This window comes from Bos indicus x Bos taurus, chromosome 22 (genome assembly GCF_003369695.1).
Source record: "Bos indicus x Bos taurus breed Angus x Brahman F1 hybrid chromosome 22, Bos_hybrid_MaternalHap_v2.0, whole genome shotgun sequence".
NCBI lineage: Eukaryota > Metazoa > Chordata > Mammalia > Artiodactyla > Bovidae > Bos > Bos indicus x Bos taurus.
In genome coordinates, this window is record NC_040097.1 from 33457661 (window position 1) to 33476598 (window position 18938).

Sequence of the window (18938 nt, forward strand, 5' to 3'; positions counted from 1 at the left end):
GAGATCTCCCCTGGAGATCAACCAGTCAATCCTAAAGGAAATCAACCCTAAATATTCACTGGGAGGACTGATGCTGAAGCTGAAGCTGAAGCTCCAATACTTTGGCCACTTGATGCAAAGAGCCAACTCTTTGGAAAAGACCCTTATGCTGGGAAATATTGAGGGCAAGAAGAGAAAGGGACAACAGAGGAGGAGATGGTTGGATGGCATCATCGACTCAATGGATATGAGTTTGAGCAAGCTTCGTGAGACAGTGAAGGACAGTGAAGCCTGGCCTGCTGCAGTCCGTGGGGTTGCAAAGAGTTGGACACGACTGAGTGACTGAACAACAACAACAACAACAAAAAGGACCTAGAAATCTTACTCCTTGATGTTTAACCAGATTGAAAACTTATGTCCATACAAAACCTGCACACAGCTTTATTCATAATTTCAAAAACTTGGAAGTGACCAAGCAGGCCTTCAGGAGGTGAGTGGTACACTATTATATCCAGTACAAAAAAAAAAAAAAGAAAAGAAAACCACCTTTTAAGCCACTAAAAGATAGGGAGGAAATAAAAATGTACAGTACTAAGTGAAGTAAGTCAATCCAAAATGGCTATATACCACGTGATTCCAACTACAGGACATTCTGGAAAAAGGCAAAACTATGGAGATAGTAAGGAAAAGGCAATGGCACCCCACTCCAGTACTCTTGCCTGGCAAGTCCCATGGACAGAGGAGCCTGGTGGCTGCAATCCATGGGGTCACGAAGAGTCGGACACGACTGAACAACTTCCCTTTCACTTTTCACTTTCATGCATTGGAGAAGGAAATGGCAACCCACTCCAGTGTTCTTGCCTGGAGAATCCCATGGACAGTGGAGTCTGGTGGGCTGCCGTCTTTGGGGTTGCACAGAGTCGGACACGACTGAAGTGACTTAGCAGCAGCAGCAGCAGCATGGAGATAGTAAAGATTATAGGATGCCAAGGGTTTTTAGGACACTCTAAAGTTGATGATGATGATAGATGTAGATCTCTTTGAACATACCAAAGCTGTTTAATGGTACACTTTAAATAGTTGAATTATGAGAATTATTTCCTAAAAAAGCTTTTAAAATAATAAGTCATCAGGAATAAAAGATAATGCTGTGATTAGCAGATACCATTTACCTCCTCATTTGGTTTGACTGATTTGTTCATTTACTGGATTTGTTAGTTTTAAGCCTATTTTTGACATTTTTCAGAATGTATTCATGAACCTTTGGCTCACCCCAAAAATAAAACCAAAATTACAAACTGCTAGTTCATTCCTCCACCTCCAGAGATGAGATATTTTAAATTTGCAAATCATAGATACAAGCAAACACCTGTTATTTACAATGGTGGATCTGAAAGAATTATAAGCAATACTGAATGAATTATTACTGACTCAGAACTTCCTTTGGAGATTTTTTAAAAGTATCTGTACATAGCTGCATTTAGATTTTCATGTGCTGGGATATATACAAACATATTTATAGATACACAAACATACACATTAGTATCTCTTTGGTGGTAGCTTATAGTTTTCAACTGGCTAACTGGAGGACGGGTCCCGTGGTGGAATCTCAGTATGTCCTAAGATCAACAGTAAACAATAGATACCCCCACCCCTGAGAAAAATTCAATTCCTAAAAATTGGAGTGGTGACATTTTATAGAAGTTATGTGGGGAACAATATGAAATTAACAGCAAAATCTCCCTGAAATATTCTGTAAATATCTGCATATCTCCCAAAGTTCCTCTCCCATAGCATTAGCCTAACTTCTCCAAATTTTCTAATGTTACTCTCCATGAATACTAGTTTTAAAATCTTCATATTCCTCTTCAAATTGCTACAGTTTGAATTTTCCATTCAATCCAAGAAAAGTTATGAGAACTATTAGGAAAAGAACAATACAGATTTTTTTGACTACATGAAAATGAAAAGTTTTATTCTGAGTGATATAATAATAGACAAGTTTAACACAAAAGTGGCATACTAAAAGAAGACATTTCCAGTGAATCACACTAAGATAAGATATAATTAAGAGTCTGACTATATAAAGACCTACTGTAAACCTGTAAAACAAAAGACCTGACTTCTAATGGAAGAAATGAACGGAGGATACAAATCTGCAAGGTATGGAAGAGGAACAGGAAATGGCCAGTACATACTGTGAATTTGTGTGTAATATTTCCTGCTATGACCTAAGGAGAACACTGTCTAAAGGACACAAAAAATACGTGAGATTAAAAATCAATTATATGAAAATATCAACATCATTACTTTGTTTCTAGCAGAAATAAAATAGGTCTGATTTAGCTGATGGTTGTCTTGAAGCAACGTGTTCTACTTTTGTGATCTGGGGAAGTCATTCTCTATTGCTAGATTTAAAATAATTTTTTGAATATTCTTCTGTATAATAATTCAGGCAGCTGGGCTTTTGTAAATTTCTTGAGCTAGAAATTAGGCAAATTTTTTTTGTTTTCTGCAGAAGTTTCATGCATTTCAGAAGTCAGTATTAAGCCCCAAATTTTCTTGATTTGGAGGAGTCTGTTATAATTCTGAATCTTCCTTAAGTATCCAAGTTACTAATAAGCAAAATGGAAAGATTCTCAATTTTACTGTTTATTCTGAGAAATGAGAAACTGTTCATAAAGAGATAACACTTCTCAACCACCTGCTTGGGAATTTTTTTATTTAAAAACCTCAAGGGAAAAGATGTGTGGAAACGACTGGGGAAACAGGCACCCTCCTGCTCTGCTAATGAAGCTGTAAATTGTTGCAGTTTTCCTAGAGAATTCTTTAGAAACAATCCTACCAGTGGTGCTAGTTGTAGTAACCACAACAACAGCAGCAGCAAGAGCTAACACAAGTTGGTCCAAGTATTTTATGCATACCTTAGAATAAATTACTATTATCATGTTAGTTTTATAGATGAGTAGATAAAAGTTTTATAGATGAGGCAAAGAAAGATAAACAGCAGTTCACAGGAGAATGAAACAGGTTACAAGAGTTGGAATTTTGAGTGCAGATGATTCAGTGATGTAACTATACGTATAATTCCAATCCTATCCAGCAATTCATACCTGAACACATATCCTCCAGAAAACAACCTGGGAATTGCTGACAAAGTGTCATTACTCTTCTTTCAGAACACTCTAAACTTTTCTTTTCTTTACCTCAGAATTGTCCCAAGTGGAATCTGACTGATAGTCATTTTGGAACCATGGAAAAATCTAAGAAAAATGAAAAGCCTTACGATATATAGCTCTTATATTTCATCTAGGAGCACGGATGGTTTTTATTATTCTTTCCCTGTGCTTCTCTACATCCACCCATTCATCCTAAGAAAGTACTGTAGCTGGCTTTATTTAGACCTTCTGCACTTGTGCAAATTATTAACATATATTTTAATCTATCTTTTGAGGGACATTTTTGTATACTTTTCATTGGTTATTGTTGACACATAAATAAGTCTATTGCTTTTTGTGAATTTATTTTGTATCACAGTAGTTGACTGAACTCTGGTTAGTTTTAAAAATTTTTAGAGTTGATACTATTCGGTTTTGAGAAGCCCTAGTAAGTCGGACACGACTGAAGTGGCTTAGCAGCAGCAGCGGCAGCAGTATCATTTTGTTCTCCAATAATGATAATTCTGTCTCCTTATTTCACAAATTAGACATTCATTCTTGTTCATATCAACTGTATTGGCCCAAAACCCTCCAAATGGATTTAAGGTAATGGTCTATGTGAAAGTTGCTCAGTCACGTCCAACTCTTCACAACCTCATGGACTATACAGTCCATGGAATTCTCTAGACCAGAATACTGGAGTGGGTAGCCTTTCCCTTCTCCGGGGGATCTTCCCAACCCAGGGATCGAACCCAGGTTTCCCGCATTGCGGGCAGATTCTTTACCAGCTGAGCCACAAGGGAAGCCTGAGAATACTTGAGTGGGTAGTCTATCCCTTCTCCAGCAGATGTTCCTGACCCAGGAATCGAACTAGGGTCTCCTGCATTGCAGGTGGATTCTTTACCAACTGAGCTATCAGTGAAGTCCAAGGTAATGGTACTGGTGTGTATTTTGTATTGTTCCTGGTTTAAATAAAAGGATTCCTGGCATTTCCTTTAAAGATATTTTTGAGGTGTGAAGAAGCAATTATTTCTTCCTATATTGGTCATTAATTTTATTGAATGTCTTATAAATGTCCATTGAGGATACAGTGGTCTATTTTATTATATTTATTGATATGAAGCATGCACATTTCTGAAACCATCACTGAGTACTTCAGATTTTATTAGGACTTCCCTGGTAGCTCAGATGGTAAAGCATCTGCCTACAAAGTGGAGACCCAGGTTCGATCCCTGGGTCAGGAAGATCTTCTGGAGAAGGAAATGGCAACCCACTCCAGTACTCTTGCCTAGAAAATCCCATGGTCAGAGGAGCCTGGTAGGCTACAGTCCATGGGGTTGCAGAGAGTCGGACATGACTGAGCAACTAAACTTTTCAAATTTTTTTGCTAAAATCTTATTTAGGTTTTCACACTATAATCATGAAATTGATTCAAATTTACTAATTTTTTGTAATCTTGCCAGGTTTTGTCCTCAGGAATATACTAGCCTAACAAAATAAATTAGAAAGATTTAAAACTTTTTATATTTTCAAATAGCTTATATAACAATTTATCTACTGCCAAAGAATTGAAAAAAATTACCAGTAAAACTCTAGTTTTAGAATCCTTTTTTTGTGGGGGCAGGGGGTTACACAGTTTTTTTTATGATTATGGATTTACAAAGGAATTCTTATTAATATTGATCATTTATATTCTTCCCAAAAGTTTATATTTAATTGAGTTTTCATACATATGACTTGAACATGGAATGCTGTTTATTAATTCTTTCTTACCTATCACATTCTCTTTCTCATTTCTAATTTTAGCTGTTTTAACAGCTGTATTCTTCATTAGTATCTTTCAGAGCTTAACCATTGCTCTTGGCCATTCCTCCATCCTTCCATTTCTTCCTCTATCTATCTCCTTTCTATATAATTGTTTTGTTATTTTTATTTTCTAAAATTCACAAAGGTGTGAAAAGGATGAAAAAGAAGGTATATTTTTTAATTTTAGGATCAATGTTTTATATGTATGTTACTTCCATTATGAAATAGTTTTTTTCTAATTTTTGGCAAACTATCTGTTGATGATTAAAAGAGGAATTCTCAGACTACATGATAATTTTGTTTCTCACTTTTCTCTTTGTTCCTGACTTGATACATTTTAATGGCATATTAATTAGACTATTATGATTCATGATTACTATCTTTATGGCAGAGCAAACTTTTTACAAAATAAATTTCCTTTTTTACATTAAAGGTTTGCCTTGAATTACTATTGTTTTTTTTATTTTATTTTTTTGTTTTTGTTTTTTATTTTATTTTATTTTTAAACTTTACAAATTGTATTAGTTTTGCCAAATATCAAAATGAATCCGCCACAGGTATACATGTGTTCCCCATCCTGAACCCTCCTCCCTCCTCCCTCCCCATACCCTCCTTCTGGGTCGTCCCAGTGCACCAGCCCCAAGCATCCAGTATCGTGCATCGAACCTGAACTGGTGACTCGTTTCATACATGATATTATACATGTTTCAATGCCATTCTCCCAAATCTTCCCACCCTCTCCCTCTGCAACAGAGTCCATAAGACTGTTCTATACTTCAGTGTCTCTTTTGCTGTCTCGTACACAGGGTTATTGTTGTTTTTGAAATTAACACTTGTTAGCCTTTTTTTTTTCTTCTGTTAAATATGACTGATTAGTATTTGCACATCTTTTCACTCATAGTGTTGGTTTTGTTTTAACTCTGGCTGTTTTTATGGATTTTAGCTCAAGTTATAAGTTACTTGGTCTGACTTCTGCTCATCTTCTTATAAATTTAAATCTTGCAGGGTTTCTACTGGGGTGGAGCTTAATAAACACTGTATATAATAAACACATTCCTGGGATACTAATCACACCTTAATAAGGAACTGAGTCTATATGCCTGGGTGGGCAAATGATGAGCTAGTAAAACAAGCTCAACTTCAGCTATTTTGTGCAATTCCCTTTTTCCAACAGGCATTGGAGAATTCTTATTTTTTCATCCCCAAATAGTTTTGTGGGAGGAATTGTGAGGGGCTATTGTACTATGCTCAAGATGAATAAAAATAATTCTTCTGGTGGAATCACCAACTTTTATGGGCTCATTGCTGAATACAGTCTCCTAATGATCTTTCCAAGTCAGTTAATATTTTGAATTTGGACAAGGTATAACATTTATATGACACTCTAAGTGGAAGATGTTTAAAAACACAGTGTATTACCACTGGTACTGTTTGGAATGAGTGCTTTGCCTCGGTTCTGTATTTCAAATGCACATAAAACCTCTTACAGAATTTCGTATCATAAAATAACTGGTATTTTCAAACCCTTAGTCATCATACCCAAATAATTCTATGAAATTAATCAAGTCAAAGTGGCCATATTGTGTTATTACACACAAAGGATTTCTTTCAAAGATACTCTTTCCTGCCATCGAGGGCTGGGAAATACATCAAGACTCAGGCTCACAAGGAGTGGCTGTCACTCGACTGTGATTGTGGCCCGTGGGAGATAAATCACACTGAAGGCAGTCAGTTCAATGAGTGGCAGATTGGTTGTCACTGCTAAACCTCTTATTGCTTCCAGTGACTTTTATCCACACACATTCTAATCCATCACAGATCCAATTCCACAAACCGTGTATAAAGCTCTACAGCTTGGCTCTATACATTCCTCATTTCTAAACTATCTGCCCCACATCAGGTTTATCAAATATACAGGGGACTCATGAGATGTTTAGGTTTGAAAGTTTCAAGCTATAGTCAGTCTCCATTATGTAATATATCTAAGTCCAAAAGTTAACTTATCACAGCAAGCCAAATTATTTTTGAACGTTCTTAAAAGCATACTTAAGTTGTCAGGCCCTTTAAATCCTTAGGTACCAGCCAATAATGTTCCTTCATTTCTCCTGTGCTTGGGGCTATTATCCCCTTTTTCTTGTCAGTAGAAGCTTGCTGCTGCTACTGCTGATAAGTCGCTTCAGTCCTGTTCGACTCTGTGCGACCCCATAGACAGCAGCTCACCAGGCTCCCCCGTCCCTGGGATTCTCCAGGCAAGAACACTGGAGTGGCTTTCCATTTCCCTCTCCAATGCAGGAAAGTGAAAAGTGAAAGTGAAGTCGCTCAGTCGTGTCAGACTCTTAGCGACCCCATGGACTGCAGCCTACCAGGCTCCTCCGTCCATGGGATTTTCCAGGCAAGAGTACTGGAGTGGGGTGCCATTGCCTTCTCCACAGTAGAAGCTTAGATATATTTAAAAGCAGAGAAAGAAAGATGCTATACTGGGTACTGGGTGAATGATGCAATTCCTCTTTTTTCTTTCTCCTTTTCTCTTTTTCTTTTCTTTCTTTTTTTTTGGAGGGGGAGTGAATGGCATAGAGTTCTGTTGATTAAACATGGGTATGATAGAATGCTACTGTAAACATACTGTTGGGACTGTGTCTCATCCTATTACTGTGCATATATGAAATTTAAGTATACACAAACCCACATACATTCTTACCTACATATACACAACTACATATGAAGATATCTAAACAGGCAAAAGGAGAGGGAACAGTATTCTTGGAAGAGGGATCAATGTGTGCAAAATCTTGTGGTGGGAGGGAACATGGCAAATACTAAAAAGTTTTGGGAAAAGCAACCAGAAAATGGGGAACATAAAGGACCCCAGGCAAGGGTATCATCTAGTGAGCAAGAGGATCTAGACCTCACCTGTACCTGAACACAAACTCCCTGCTTCTCTATTTATACCACATACATGCGCCTGCAAACAAGATTTGCTTGGCCAACAGTGGACTTAAGTGGAAGCCTTTTACTGTTGACTTAGTTATACAACTTTGATTTGTCGTATGGAACAAAGCCTGTATTTGACCTATATTTCTCCTTGGTGATGTGTCAATTTGCTTTACACAATTAGCTTAACAAGCTTTTCTGAATGTTATACATTCTGACAGAGCAGAAACCTGAACTGCAGTTGAAACAGGAGGTAAGTAGGCGGGGCACAACAATAAGATTAATGAAGCAGGGGTGCAGCCTTTAGGATGTGATAAAAACTGGATGGAACTGGCTGAATGCAAGGTGGAACGGAGAACAGTCTGGTCACTGACTTTTAGCTCATTGTATCTTCATTTCAATACTCAAAACCAGTCTCTTGTGCACCATGAGAATTCAGAGGTGGACCATAAAAGATCAAAAAGTGGGCAGTAGCCCAGTTCCTGGGGATCTGCATCCTTCCCTGGAATAGTTAGAATATTCTTCGGAATCCTTACAGCATGCAATTACTCAGTCCATAAAAACCAACAATCCCATGCCCTGGGGCCCCTCTCACTTTCTGAGGAGGTCCCCGTTCTGCCTATGGAATATCTGTCTCTCTAAATAAATTTGCTTTCACTTTACTCTGGCTTGCTCTTGAATTCTTTTCTTCATGAAGCCAATGACCCTCACTTGGTGACCTGTATTGGACATGACAATTTCCTCTCCTCCAACAGTCATCACACTCCTTTGGCATGATGTACAAGTCTATACAACAGATTTAATCTAAATGGTTAGAGGTTGTTTTGAGCTTCTGGGTTTTTCTCGAAAAGTGTGTGCTTTTTATAACAAATGAATACTGAGTACTCAGAGTAGTCTCAAGGACAAGTGGCTGAAATAGTTTAAAGCTGTATGCTTGATTTTCCATTTTTCAAATTCTTTCTCTCTTTTTCTTAAAAAAAAATAAATGGTTCTTAGACTATCCAGCTTTCTAGACAACTTTCCCACTTGGCAACTCCTTCCTCACATTCCATTGCTTTTGAAAACAGGGAATCTATCTATGAACACAATGCGATAAAAGAAAAGCAGACTTTCTAGATATTAACGTGGATGCTGCAATGAACACACAATCAGAGGATAAAGTGTTGTTATGTGACTCCCTTCTCATGCAACAGAAAACCAATTTATTTAATAGCCTGTACTTGAGGGTAATGTCATCTTGTAGGGCTTACCATTTTACATTGATGGGAGAATATTAAGTTAACTAATGTGACAAGTCAATAAAAAATTCATAGGCTGTGATCAAGGATGTTAGAAAAAGAACAGAATTGGCAAGTGATAGGGTTAATTCATGAAATTGCATGGTTCAGATACCCGAGTCTTGTAGAGAGATGGCTGACTTAATACTTTTTATGTAGAACCTATCAGCAGCACAGCAGCAGTTAAGTAACATTATTATCTTGAATATTCTCAATTCTAAGATCCTCTTAAGAAAGCAGCTGTCTACTTCAGTCTTAGCAAATGTTTCTTTGAGGATGTTTGATGCATATAAAATCAAAATACTTTGAATTTTTAGTATATCAACATATATTTCTTTAGCATTAGCTCAGATGGAGGACATTGTATTGGATAAAATATTATCAACAGTTTAAAATCCAGAGGATAAATCACAAATACTGTTATCTACAATATGCAGAAAAGCAAAAGTTTTAAATCAAATTGTTTATGAATTAGAGTAAGAGCTGGGTTACAGGAGAAGCATTTTTCTGATTGGATAAGCAGTTATTGTGAAGGTAACATTCTTGCCTTTTTTTTTTTTTTTTTTCCCCTCCCCATTGCCTCCTCTCCAAGAAAATGCAAATGATAAACCCTAAGCATGGAGTAAAGAGCTGGCAGAGGATACTGGCATATGCCTTTTCCTGTTGTGATCGAAGAGACTGGTGATTTTTAAAAAAAGCATTTAAAGCAATAGTGAAAGAAATGGTAATGCTTTGTAGCAACTGATGACGTTCTTAAAAGCCTTGAATTGGTCAGAATAATTTGGAAAGTTAACTAGAACTTTGAAAACAAAAGCCAGATGACAGAAAATAGAAACAGCATTGAAATTGCACTTAACTGTGGCTAGATATCTAAACATCTTCAATTTCTTGAAAACCATTTGTAGAGGGTCAGTAGGGCTGCTATAACACAGTAACATAAGCGGGGGGGCTTCAAACAACAGAACTTTGTCCTCTTAGAGTTTTGGAGCCAGAAATCTGAAATCAAGATCTCTCTCCAAAATTTCTAGGATAAGACCCTTCCCTGCCTCTTCCAGGTTCTGGCAACTCCAGGAACTCTAGGACTTGTGGAAGCAAAACTTCACAGTGCCCGCCTCCATCTTCACAGGGCCATTTTCCTTGTGTCTATGACTTTACAAGGTGATCTTCTCTCTGTGTGTTTGTCTGTGTACAAATTTCCCCTGTCTTATAAGGACAACAGTCATACTGGATTAGGGTCCATCCTATTCTAGTATGACATCACCATAACTTCACTAACTATTTCTGCAACAACCCTTTCCAAATAAGGTCACATTCTGAGGTACTAGTGTAAAGGACAAACTCTTTCTGTGTCACCTTTATGGTCAACCACTCTACACACACTTAGAACACCAAACGTGTGTGTCTTCCGTATCAGGCAAATTTCCAACACTAGGTCTGGTAATTCAATGACAGGCAGTCCTATAATTCAATTCTGGTATTAACTGCCTGGAGATAGCATCAGATTGAGTCTCAGATTGCCATTTGTACTCCTCACCAATCACTTATAAACTGACGCTTCCATGACATGCTCCTTGGGCTCAATAATGTGCTAGAATGACTCACAGAGCTCAGGGTAGTACTTATTTATTTTATGATGCTTTAAACATGAATGCCATAAAGGATCATTAAGAATGCACCTAAACATCCAGAGGAAGAGATATAGGGTGAGATCCTGAGGGGTTTCAAGTGAGAGAATTTCTATCCCATGGATGTGGGGTGTGTCACCCACGAAGCATGTAGCTATGTTCACCAACTCAGAAGCTCTCTGTGGTGAAAAGTATTTTACTTTTGGGATGCTTCTGGGAGCATCATCACATAGGCCTGGTCAATCATAAGTTCAATCCCCAACCCTTCCCTCCTTCCTGAAGGATGGGGATGGGGTAGGGAGTGCTGAAATTCCAGGCTTCTAATCATGGCTTGGTCTTTCTCATGACCATCCTGAAGCTATCCAGGAGCCCACAGATTCACTTCATTATGGCAAAAGAGGTTTCATCACCCTGGAAACTCTAAAGATTTTAGAAGCTCTTTGCTAGGAACCAGGGACAGAGACTAATAATTCTATTTCACAGCTAGGCATTAGGATTAGAACAGATCTTTTAAGGGAACACCATTCAGGTGGCTCAATTGTAAGGAATCTGCCGGCCAGTGCAGGAGACACAAGAGACACAGGTTCGACTTTGGGTTGGGAAGATCCCCTGGAGAAGAAAATGACAATCCTCTCCAGGACTTTTGCCAGGAAAATTCCAAGGACAGAGGAGCCTGGCAGACTACAGTCCATGGGGTTGCAAAGAGTCGGAAACGACTGAGCATACACACACACATTCAAGTTTTAACACCATCCTTTGAAGTTGCACACAATCCTGACACATTACTAGGCCCATGTATATACATACGTACTTTTAATAAATACTTTCAAATGAATATAGATGAATTAAGCATCATACTGTTTTGTCCATAAGGAGAAAACCCAGATTTCATAATGATGCACCACTGACATCTTAGCCAAAATGAGTGAAGATAATCTTGTGTCGATGCAAACTGGCTGGCAAGGAAAGCTGGCCTTGTGATTCTGGATTCACAGACATGTGGCCAGGTATGAGGTTTAACTCTGAGTGGTTCACAACACTGAGTCCCTTCTCAGCAGTTCTCCTCAATGTGTCTATTTTCCCTTGAAATTTATAATTCTTCCTCAAGTAGAACCATCACACATGAGGTGAAAAAATGGACCAGAAGAAAATATATGTGTAATTTGGGGACTCACATATTTAAACTTGGATCTAAGTTCCACCACTAACCAGCTCAGTGACGTTGGACAGATTAATAAGTTTACAAATCCTTGGTTTAAACACCTGCAAAATGACAATTCTTACCACTAACATCCAGCACCACTGCAAGAATTAACTGGGATGAAGAACCTGACCTGATACATTGGAAGCACTTCATAAATGTGAACTTCATTCAATTTCATAACATTTTATGTTGAAAATAAACACTTGCATAAGAACACCTTCCCTTCTGGAAGGGAATACTCATGACAAAAGTATCACAAAGTACTGTTAACACAAATACAAATTTATGTTCATGTTAAAGTAATATTTAACATAAACACAACAAACATTAATTTTAAATAAAATTATAATTTACAGATTGAAATAAATGTGATCACTTTCTGGTAATTACAATGATAAAGTTAGATCACAGATCACTACAGAATTGAAACCCTAGTTGTCTCAAAGAACAAACATTACTGGCGCAACACATATGTCCCTGATGTTTCTATGGGGATAAAACATCAGAGACGTGTAAAAAGCAGGAGGAAACTGTCACGACTTACCCCACCAACTTTCTCAAAGTGAGATCCATCTTTCCTAAAATCTGCGAGGGCCCCATTGAAATACCAGGTAAACATGGTAGCTAACAGGGGGTCGTGTTGCACCTGGCAGGGCAAAATGACGCTCTCACCCACGGAGACATCCATGTTGGACGGTGCCAAGGTTATCCTCGTTGGTTCTATTGGGGAAACAATAAAGTGTTCAGCAAAGCTTCAGCATTTTTATTTCAACAAAAGCAATTTTCAGAGGCAGATTGTTAATCTCACTTACAGTATGCATGTTTGTGTAGGTATATATATGTGTATGTGTGTGTGTGTGTGTAAATATACCTCTATATAATGAAAAGTCTTCAGGATTAAAACAGACATTTTGATGAAGATCCATAATATATTTCACTGCACACACAAATTCTTGTTAAAAGAATTAGGATATCTAAACCTATAGACTATAGAAGTTTAAAAATTAAAGTCACCTGTAAACAAGAGTTATAATACTATTACAAAATCAATTTCATTTTAGTTTTATTGCTTCATGAAATATAAGAGTAGAAATAGAAATCACTGCATTTTCAATGATTGGAAAATATACTACTACCAAGATTTAAATAGACTCAAAACTTTTGAGATACTACAAAAAAAAAAAAAAATGATGTTTAGAATAGGTAGGATACTTAGTTAAAATGCTAATTAATTTGTTTCTTCCTAAATGCAAATATCCACATGTGCATTTCTGTCATCACAGTCCTTCCAACTTTTATGAATTCAAAGTTCTCTGACTCCAGTTTTCCATTGCTACTCCCCGTTTCTTGCTCCACGTCACAGCAAAAGTCTTCAAAAGAGTCATTTACTATGTTTTCCACAACAGCAATCTCCTGATGCTCCTCCTACCCTACCTGGTAGGACCTCAGCCTTTCTCATCTCGGTTGTTTTGGCTGGTATTCTTCCTGCTGTTCACCACACACCCTGCAGGAATGCTTCTCTGAGCACTCATATCCAGTCTGCCAGCCATGCCAGTGACTCCACACTCAGAATATATTTAGATTTGAATGCCTTCCGTCCATCAGCTGCTGCCGCCATCTCACTGTGGTCATTATCACTCCTGCCTGGATTACTGCAGCGTCTCCTGGGATTCCTCCCATTTCGGCCCTTGACTCTCCATAGTCTGTTCTCTACTGAGCAGTGAAGAGTAAACCTTTAAATATACACTTTCCATCATTTCATTTCTCTGCTCAAAACTCTACACCGGTCTCTACTTTTCACTCCAACTAAAACCTTAGTCCAACTAAGTGCTAACAAGGGTTACAGAACCTCTACAGGATTGTCCCTAAGAAACAAACTGAATTCCTTCATCTCCATGAAATCTTGGTTCACATCTCTCCTTCTCCGATCCCCTGGTTTCATGCTCCAGCTTATGTTTCTCAGACACTCCTCTGGTATTTTCTGCTTGTGTGAATTTTGTTTTCAGTGGATTTCCTTGCTTTATATTCCTTGCAGTATACTTATATACTGCCTATTTTCTTTGTACCTCCGAAAGAAGGTACAGTGCATGTGGGCAGCATCTTTGTCAGTTTGTTTACTGAATAACCCAAGCGTGTTGTTGTGCTGTGTTAGCTGCTCAGTTGTGTCTGACTCTTTGCAACCCCATGGACTGTAGCCTGCCAGGGTCCTCTGTCCATGGAATTCTCTAGGTAAGAATATTGTAGTGGGTTGCCATTGCCTTTTCCAGGGGATCTTTCCCAACACAGGGATCAAAACTGTATCTCTTGAGTCTCCTGCATTGGCAGGCAGATTCTTTACCACTGCACCAGCTGGGAAGGATAACCCAAGCATGGTAGGTACTCAATGTTTTTCTTCGATGAATAAATGAACAAAAATACAATCACAACTCTAAGTAACTCTGACTGATAGCAAGGATTATTTCAGAGATTTAAACATCTGCAGAAAATATTAAAGATATTGAAGAGGGAAAAAGTGTACAAAAGATTTGACATAATAGAATAGCATAACATAAAAGTATAGGAGCAGCACACGCGACTTGCAGTTCTATTGACCATTACTCCAACTGGTAACTCGTGGATTCCTGGTACACACTGTGATGTCTAAGGAAATATTAAGAACTGTTCTCTGACTGTCACTTGTTAAAGATAGTGAAAGTGTGGAACTGTTAGTCACTTAGTCATCTCCAACTCTTTACAAACCCATGGACTGTAGCTCACCAGGATCCTCTGTCCATGGAATTCTCCATGCAAGAATATTGGAGTGGGTAGCCATTTCTTTCTCCAAGGGATCTCCCTGACCCATGGATCGAACCCGGGTCTCCCGCATTGCAGGTAGATTCTCTCCCATCTGAGCCAAACACAAGGCCGACCTTTATAGTGCACTGCATATCATGAGAAACATTTTTTCCCTTTGATCTTAGTAAGAAGGCATGCAGCATATCCCTATGTAAAGAAGTCTTTAAGAAAGGCACCTACCTGTAACAACCAAGTGTGTTGTGCCATTTGCTTTCCCAAACTGGTTTTCAGCTATGCAGGTATAAATTCCAGCATCAGCTTTAGTTACATTGACAATTTTGAGTCCTCCATCATTTAGGAAAGAAGTTCTAAAGGAAATACAAATGAAACAAATAAATGTCTAGAAGTCACTTTTTTCCCCAAAGTAAACAGAGTTTTTTAACAGAAGTATCACCTTTAGCTACTATATTTAAAGCAAGATAAAGCAGCCCCTTAGCTTTCTTGGGTATTAAAAAAAATAAAACAAAAGACTGTTCTATACATCAGTGTCTCTTTTGCTGTCTCATATACAGGGTTATAGTTACCATCTTTTTAAATTCCATATATATGCATTAGTATACTGTATTGGTGTTTTTCTTTCTGGCTTACTTCACTCTGTATAATAGGCTCCAGTTTCATCCACCTCATTAGAACTGATTCAAATGTATTCTTTTTAATGGCTGAGTAATGCTCCATTGTGTATATGTACCACAGCTTTCTTATCCATTCATCTGTTGATGGACATCTAGGTTGCTTCCATGTCCTGGCTATTATAAACAGTGCTGCGATGAACATTGGGGTACATGTGTCTCTTTAGGGAGGCGGGAGGAGGGTTCAGGATGGGCAACACGTGTATACCTGTGGCGGATTCATGTTGATATATGGCAAAACCAATACAATGTTGTAAAGTTAAATAATAAAATAAAATTAAAACAAAATTAACATACACATGCACACAGATGACTAAAAAGAGACATTCTACCAATATGAGTATTTCTCGATATTTTTACACAAATTTACCTAACAGCAATACCAAATATTTTACCTGATTTCAAGGATGCCTTTATCATATAAGTGTGGTATATTTTCCAAAACTATACGGTGAAGGAGATTACTCAAGGTTTTGCCTTCTCAATTTGGAGAAAACAAAAAGTAGACAGGACACCATTTTCCTTAAGTGTGAAATAGCTTATGAGAAATAAGAAACTCCCTGACCTTTAGTGATGAACTTGGGAAAGTCATATCTAACCCAGTATAAATCCAAATTTTGCAAAAGAACATGCATATGGTCACTCATGAAATACTGCAGAGAATTGGGACAACGTAAATGAAAATCACATTTGAATTTCTGAGGGTACGCTTAAAGTACTTAAGGCTTTTGCATCTAACTAATTAACTAAGGACACAGAACTGAGTACCTTACATGTGCTAGACACTATCAGAGTCTCTGGGATCACAGAGTGAGCAAGAGAGAAAATTTCTACCTCGTGGAAATAACAGTCTAGTGAGTGGCACATGCAGTAAATGATTAAACAGGTAAATGTGGTAAGTTCAGATTTTTGAGAAGTAATCAGAAAGATTCAGATGGGGTGATAAAATAAAGGCAATGGCCACAGGGAATGTTTCCATGAGAGAGCGCTTCCGAAAAGCCTCTTAGAAAAGGTGCCATTTGAACTGAGAAAGAAGAATGAGAAAGAGCTGACCTGTCATTAGTCCGATTCATGAATCTTTACTGCCCATCTTGTCTACCCAGATTTATTTTCCTTTTCTTTGAATCCCTAAAATCTTTACTATCTATATTATACATTTAATGCTTTGAATACTTTTTATTATTTATGGTTCACATCTCTGTTACCTGAGTGTCGTATCCAAATGAGTGGTAAATTTCTTAAAAGATCTGCAACTCCAGCATCAGCAATGCATGATAAGTGTAAATCCTGGGAGAAACAATGCTCCAACTTCTGGGTGACATAGTACAGTAGACAGGAAAGATGCTGAGGACCTTAGACTAGAGTTGGAGGATCTCAATTCAATCTCTAAATACTATCCTATTTGTGGGAAGATATTTAGGTGTGTGTCAAAAAAATGTGACTATTAGGACAAGTTTATGTATCACAATACACAAGATACAGATTTCATGCTGTATATGTACATATATATGTGTGTGTGTATGTATATATGTGTGTGTATATATATAATTTGTATGTATTTTTCATAGCTTATGATTCACCTTCACCTGCATCTTGGTTATATTTTCTTGGTGGGAAGGTTGCAGTGGAATCAGAGCTCGCACATAGGGACCTGTTCGTGATTCTGGGTACAGATACCCATGACTGTTAGTTGCTCATATGATTTTTTTTTTTTTTTTGACATGTCCAGGTATATTCCAAATACAAAGGTTTAAAAGCAATGGCTTGGGCAGCTAACCACAGAACACACAGCACTATTTTATCTCAATTTGAAGAACTACAGTGAAGGGTTAAAAATTCTAAGATCCTGTAAAAAAGGCACTATGTCTGATTTCCTTCCAGAGGCCCTGCCCTCTTTGCTGGGTGTGAAATGTAATCTGATCACTTTTTGCAAAGGGATGATAAAAAAAAAAAATCTCTTTATACCTTATCATAGAACAGATATTTTCTTAAATAGTGTGCAATAATAACTGAAAGAGAAAAGCCTGCAGGGAGGTACACATGAATGAAAGCTTAAGATACAAAGATTCTTTGGAAAAACATGGGGAGTAAGCTTAGAGAAATAGAAATCTGACCACTAATCCTGCCTTACTCCCTTCTGCCCAATTCTGGCTTAGACCTCCTTCCTGGCATCTTATTACCTGCAGGAAAAAGATGACATCCTAAGCCCTAAATTAGCCATGTGTCCCATCAGGACCCTGCCCCTCTAACTACAAAAGGCCTCAGGAATTCTATGCTTTGCTTTTCTCATCACCCAAGCCTTCTTTTAACTGCTTTTGTGCTTCCTGTCTTGGGGCCTTTATAAAACCTGTTCCCTATGTTTGATAAATGTGTACTCAATCATCAGATTTTGGTCACTTCCCTAAACCGGTTGGATTACATCTTTCTCTACTGATTATACATCATCTGTGCCTTTGTCATAGCAATGGGCAACTGGCCAATTATATACCTGTGTACTTATCTGGCTAATATTTTCCTCCTCTTGTGAGTTTAGAGATGCTAAGGTCTTTTGAAGCACAGAGTGGATAGTATCAGGATTTTTCATCACTAAATTCCTAGAGCCTTGAATTATTTCTGGTATAGAGAGATGCTCAAATATAAAGCTTGCTGAATGAATAAATGATTATGTTCTTTTAGAGAGTCAGTGTAGAGGAGAGGATTAGTGAAGGCAGGATTCAAGGCACTGAGAAGTTTACAGATTACAAGGAAGTAAGTTCAGAGATCAAATTGCCAACATCTGCTGGAAAATGAAAAAAGGAAGAGAGTTCCAGAAAAGCATCTATTTCTGCTTTATTGACTATGCCAAAGCCTTTGACTGTGTGGATCACAATAAACTGTTGGAAATTCTGAGATGGGAATACCAGACCACCTGACATGCCTCTTGAGAAACCTGTATGCATGCCAGGAAGCAGCAGTTAGAACTGGACATGGAACAACAGACTGGTTCCAAACAGGAAAAGGAGTTTGTCAAGGCTGTATATTGTCACCCTGCTTATTTAACTTGTATGCAGAGTACATCATGAGAAACGCTGGGCTGGAGGAAGCATAAGCTGGAATCAAGACAGCCAGGAGAAAAATCAATAACCTCAGATATGCAGATGACACCACCCTTATGGCAGAAAGTGAAGAGGAACTAAAAAGCCTCTTGATGAAAGTGAAAGAGGAGAGTGAAAAAGTTGGCTTCAAGCTCAACATTCAGAAAACGAAGATCATGGCATCTGGTCCCAACACTTCATGGCAAATAAATGCGGAAACAGTGCAAACAGTGTCAGACTTTATTTTTGGGGGGCTCCAAAATCACTGCAGATGGTGACTGCAGCCATGAAATTAAAAGACGCTTACTCCTTGGAAGGAAAGTTATGACCAACCTAGGCAGCATATTAAAAAGCAGAGACATTACTTTGCCAACAAAGGTCCATCTAGTCAAGGGTATGGTTTTTCCTGTGGTCATGTAT

General features: G+C 38.0%; 1 protein-coding gene across 6 annotated transcripts in view; it reads right to left on the reverse strand.

Annotated features, from left to right (window-relative positions):
• Window positions 1-18938, reverse strand: part of CNTN3 (contactin 3) — a 399245-nt gene that overhangs the window by 65190 nt on the left and 315117 nt on the right. For all 6 annotated transcript variants that reach the window (XM_027522607.1, XM_027522610.1, XM_027522611.1 and 3 more), the window contains 2 exons: window positions 14996-15123; window positions 12525-12700 (listed from right to left, as the gene is read on the reverse strand). In XM_027522607.1, coding sequence (XP_027378408.1) covers window positions 12525-12700; window positions 14996-15123 — 304 coding nt within the window. The remainder of the gene's footprint in view (window positions 1-12524; window positions 12701-14995; window positions 15124-18938) is intronic.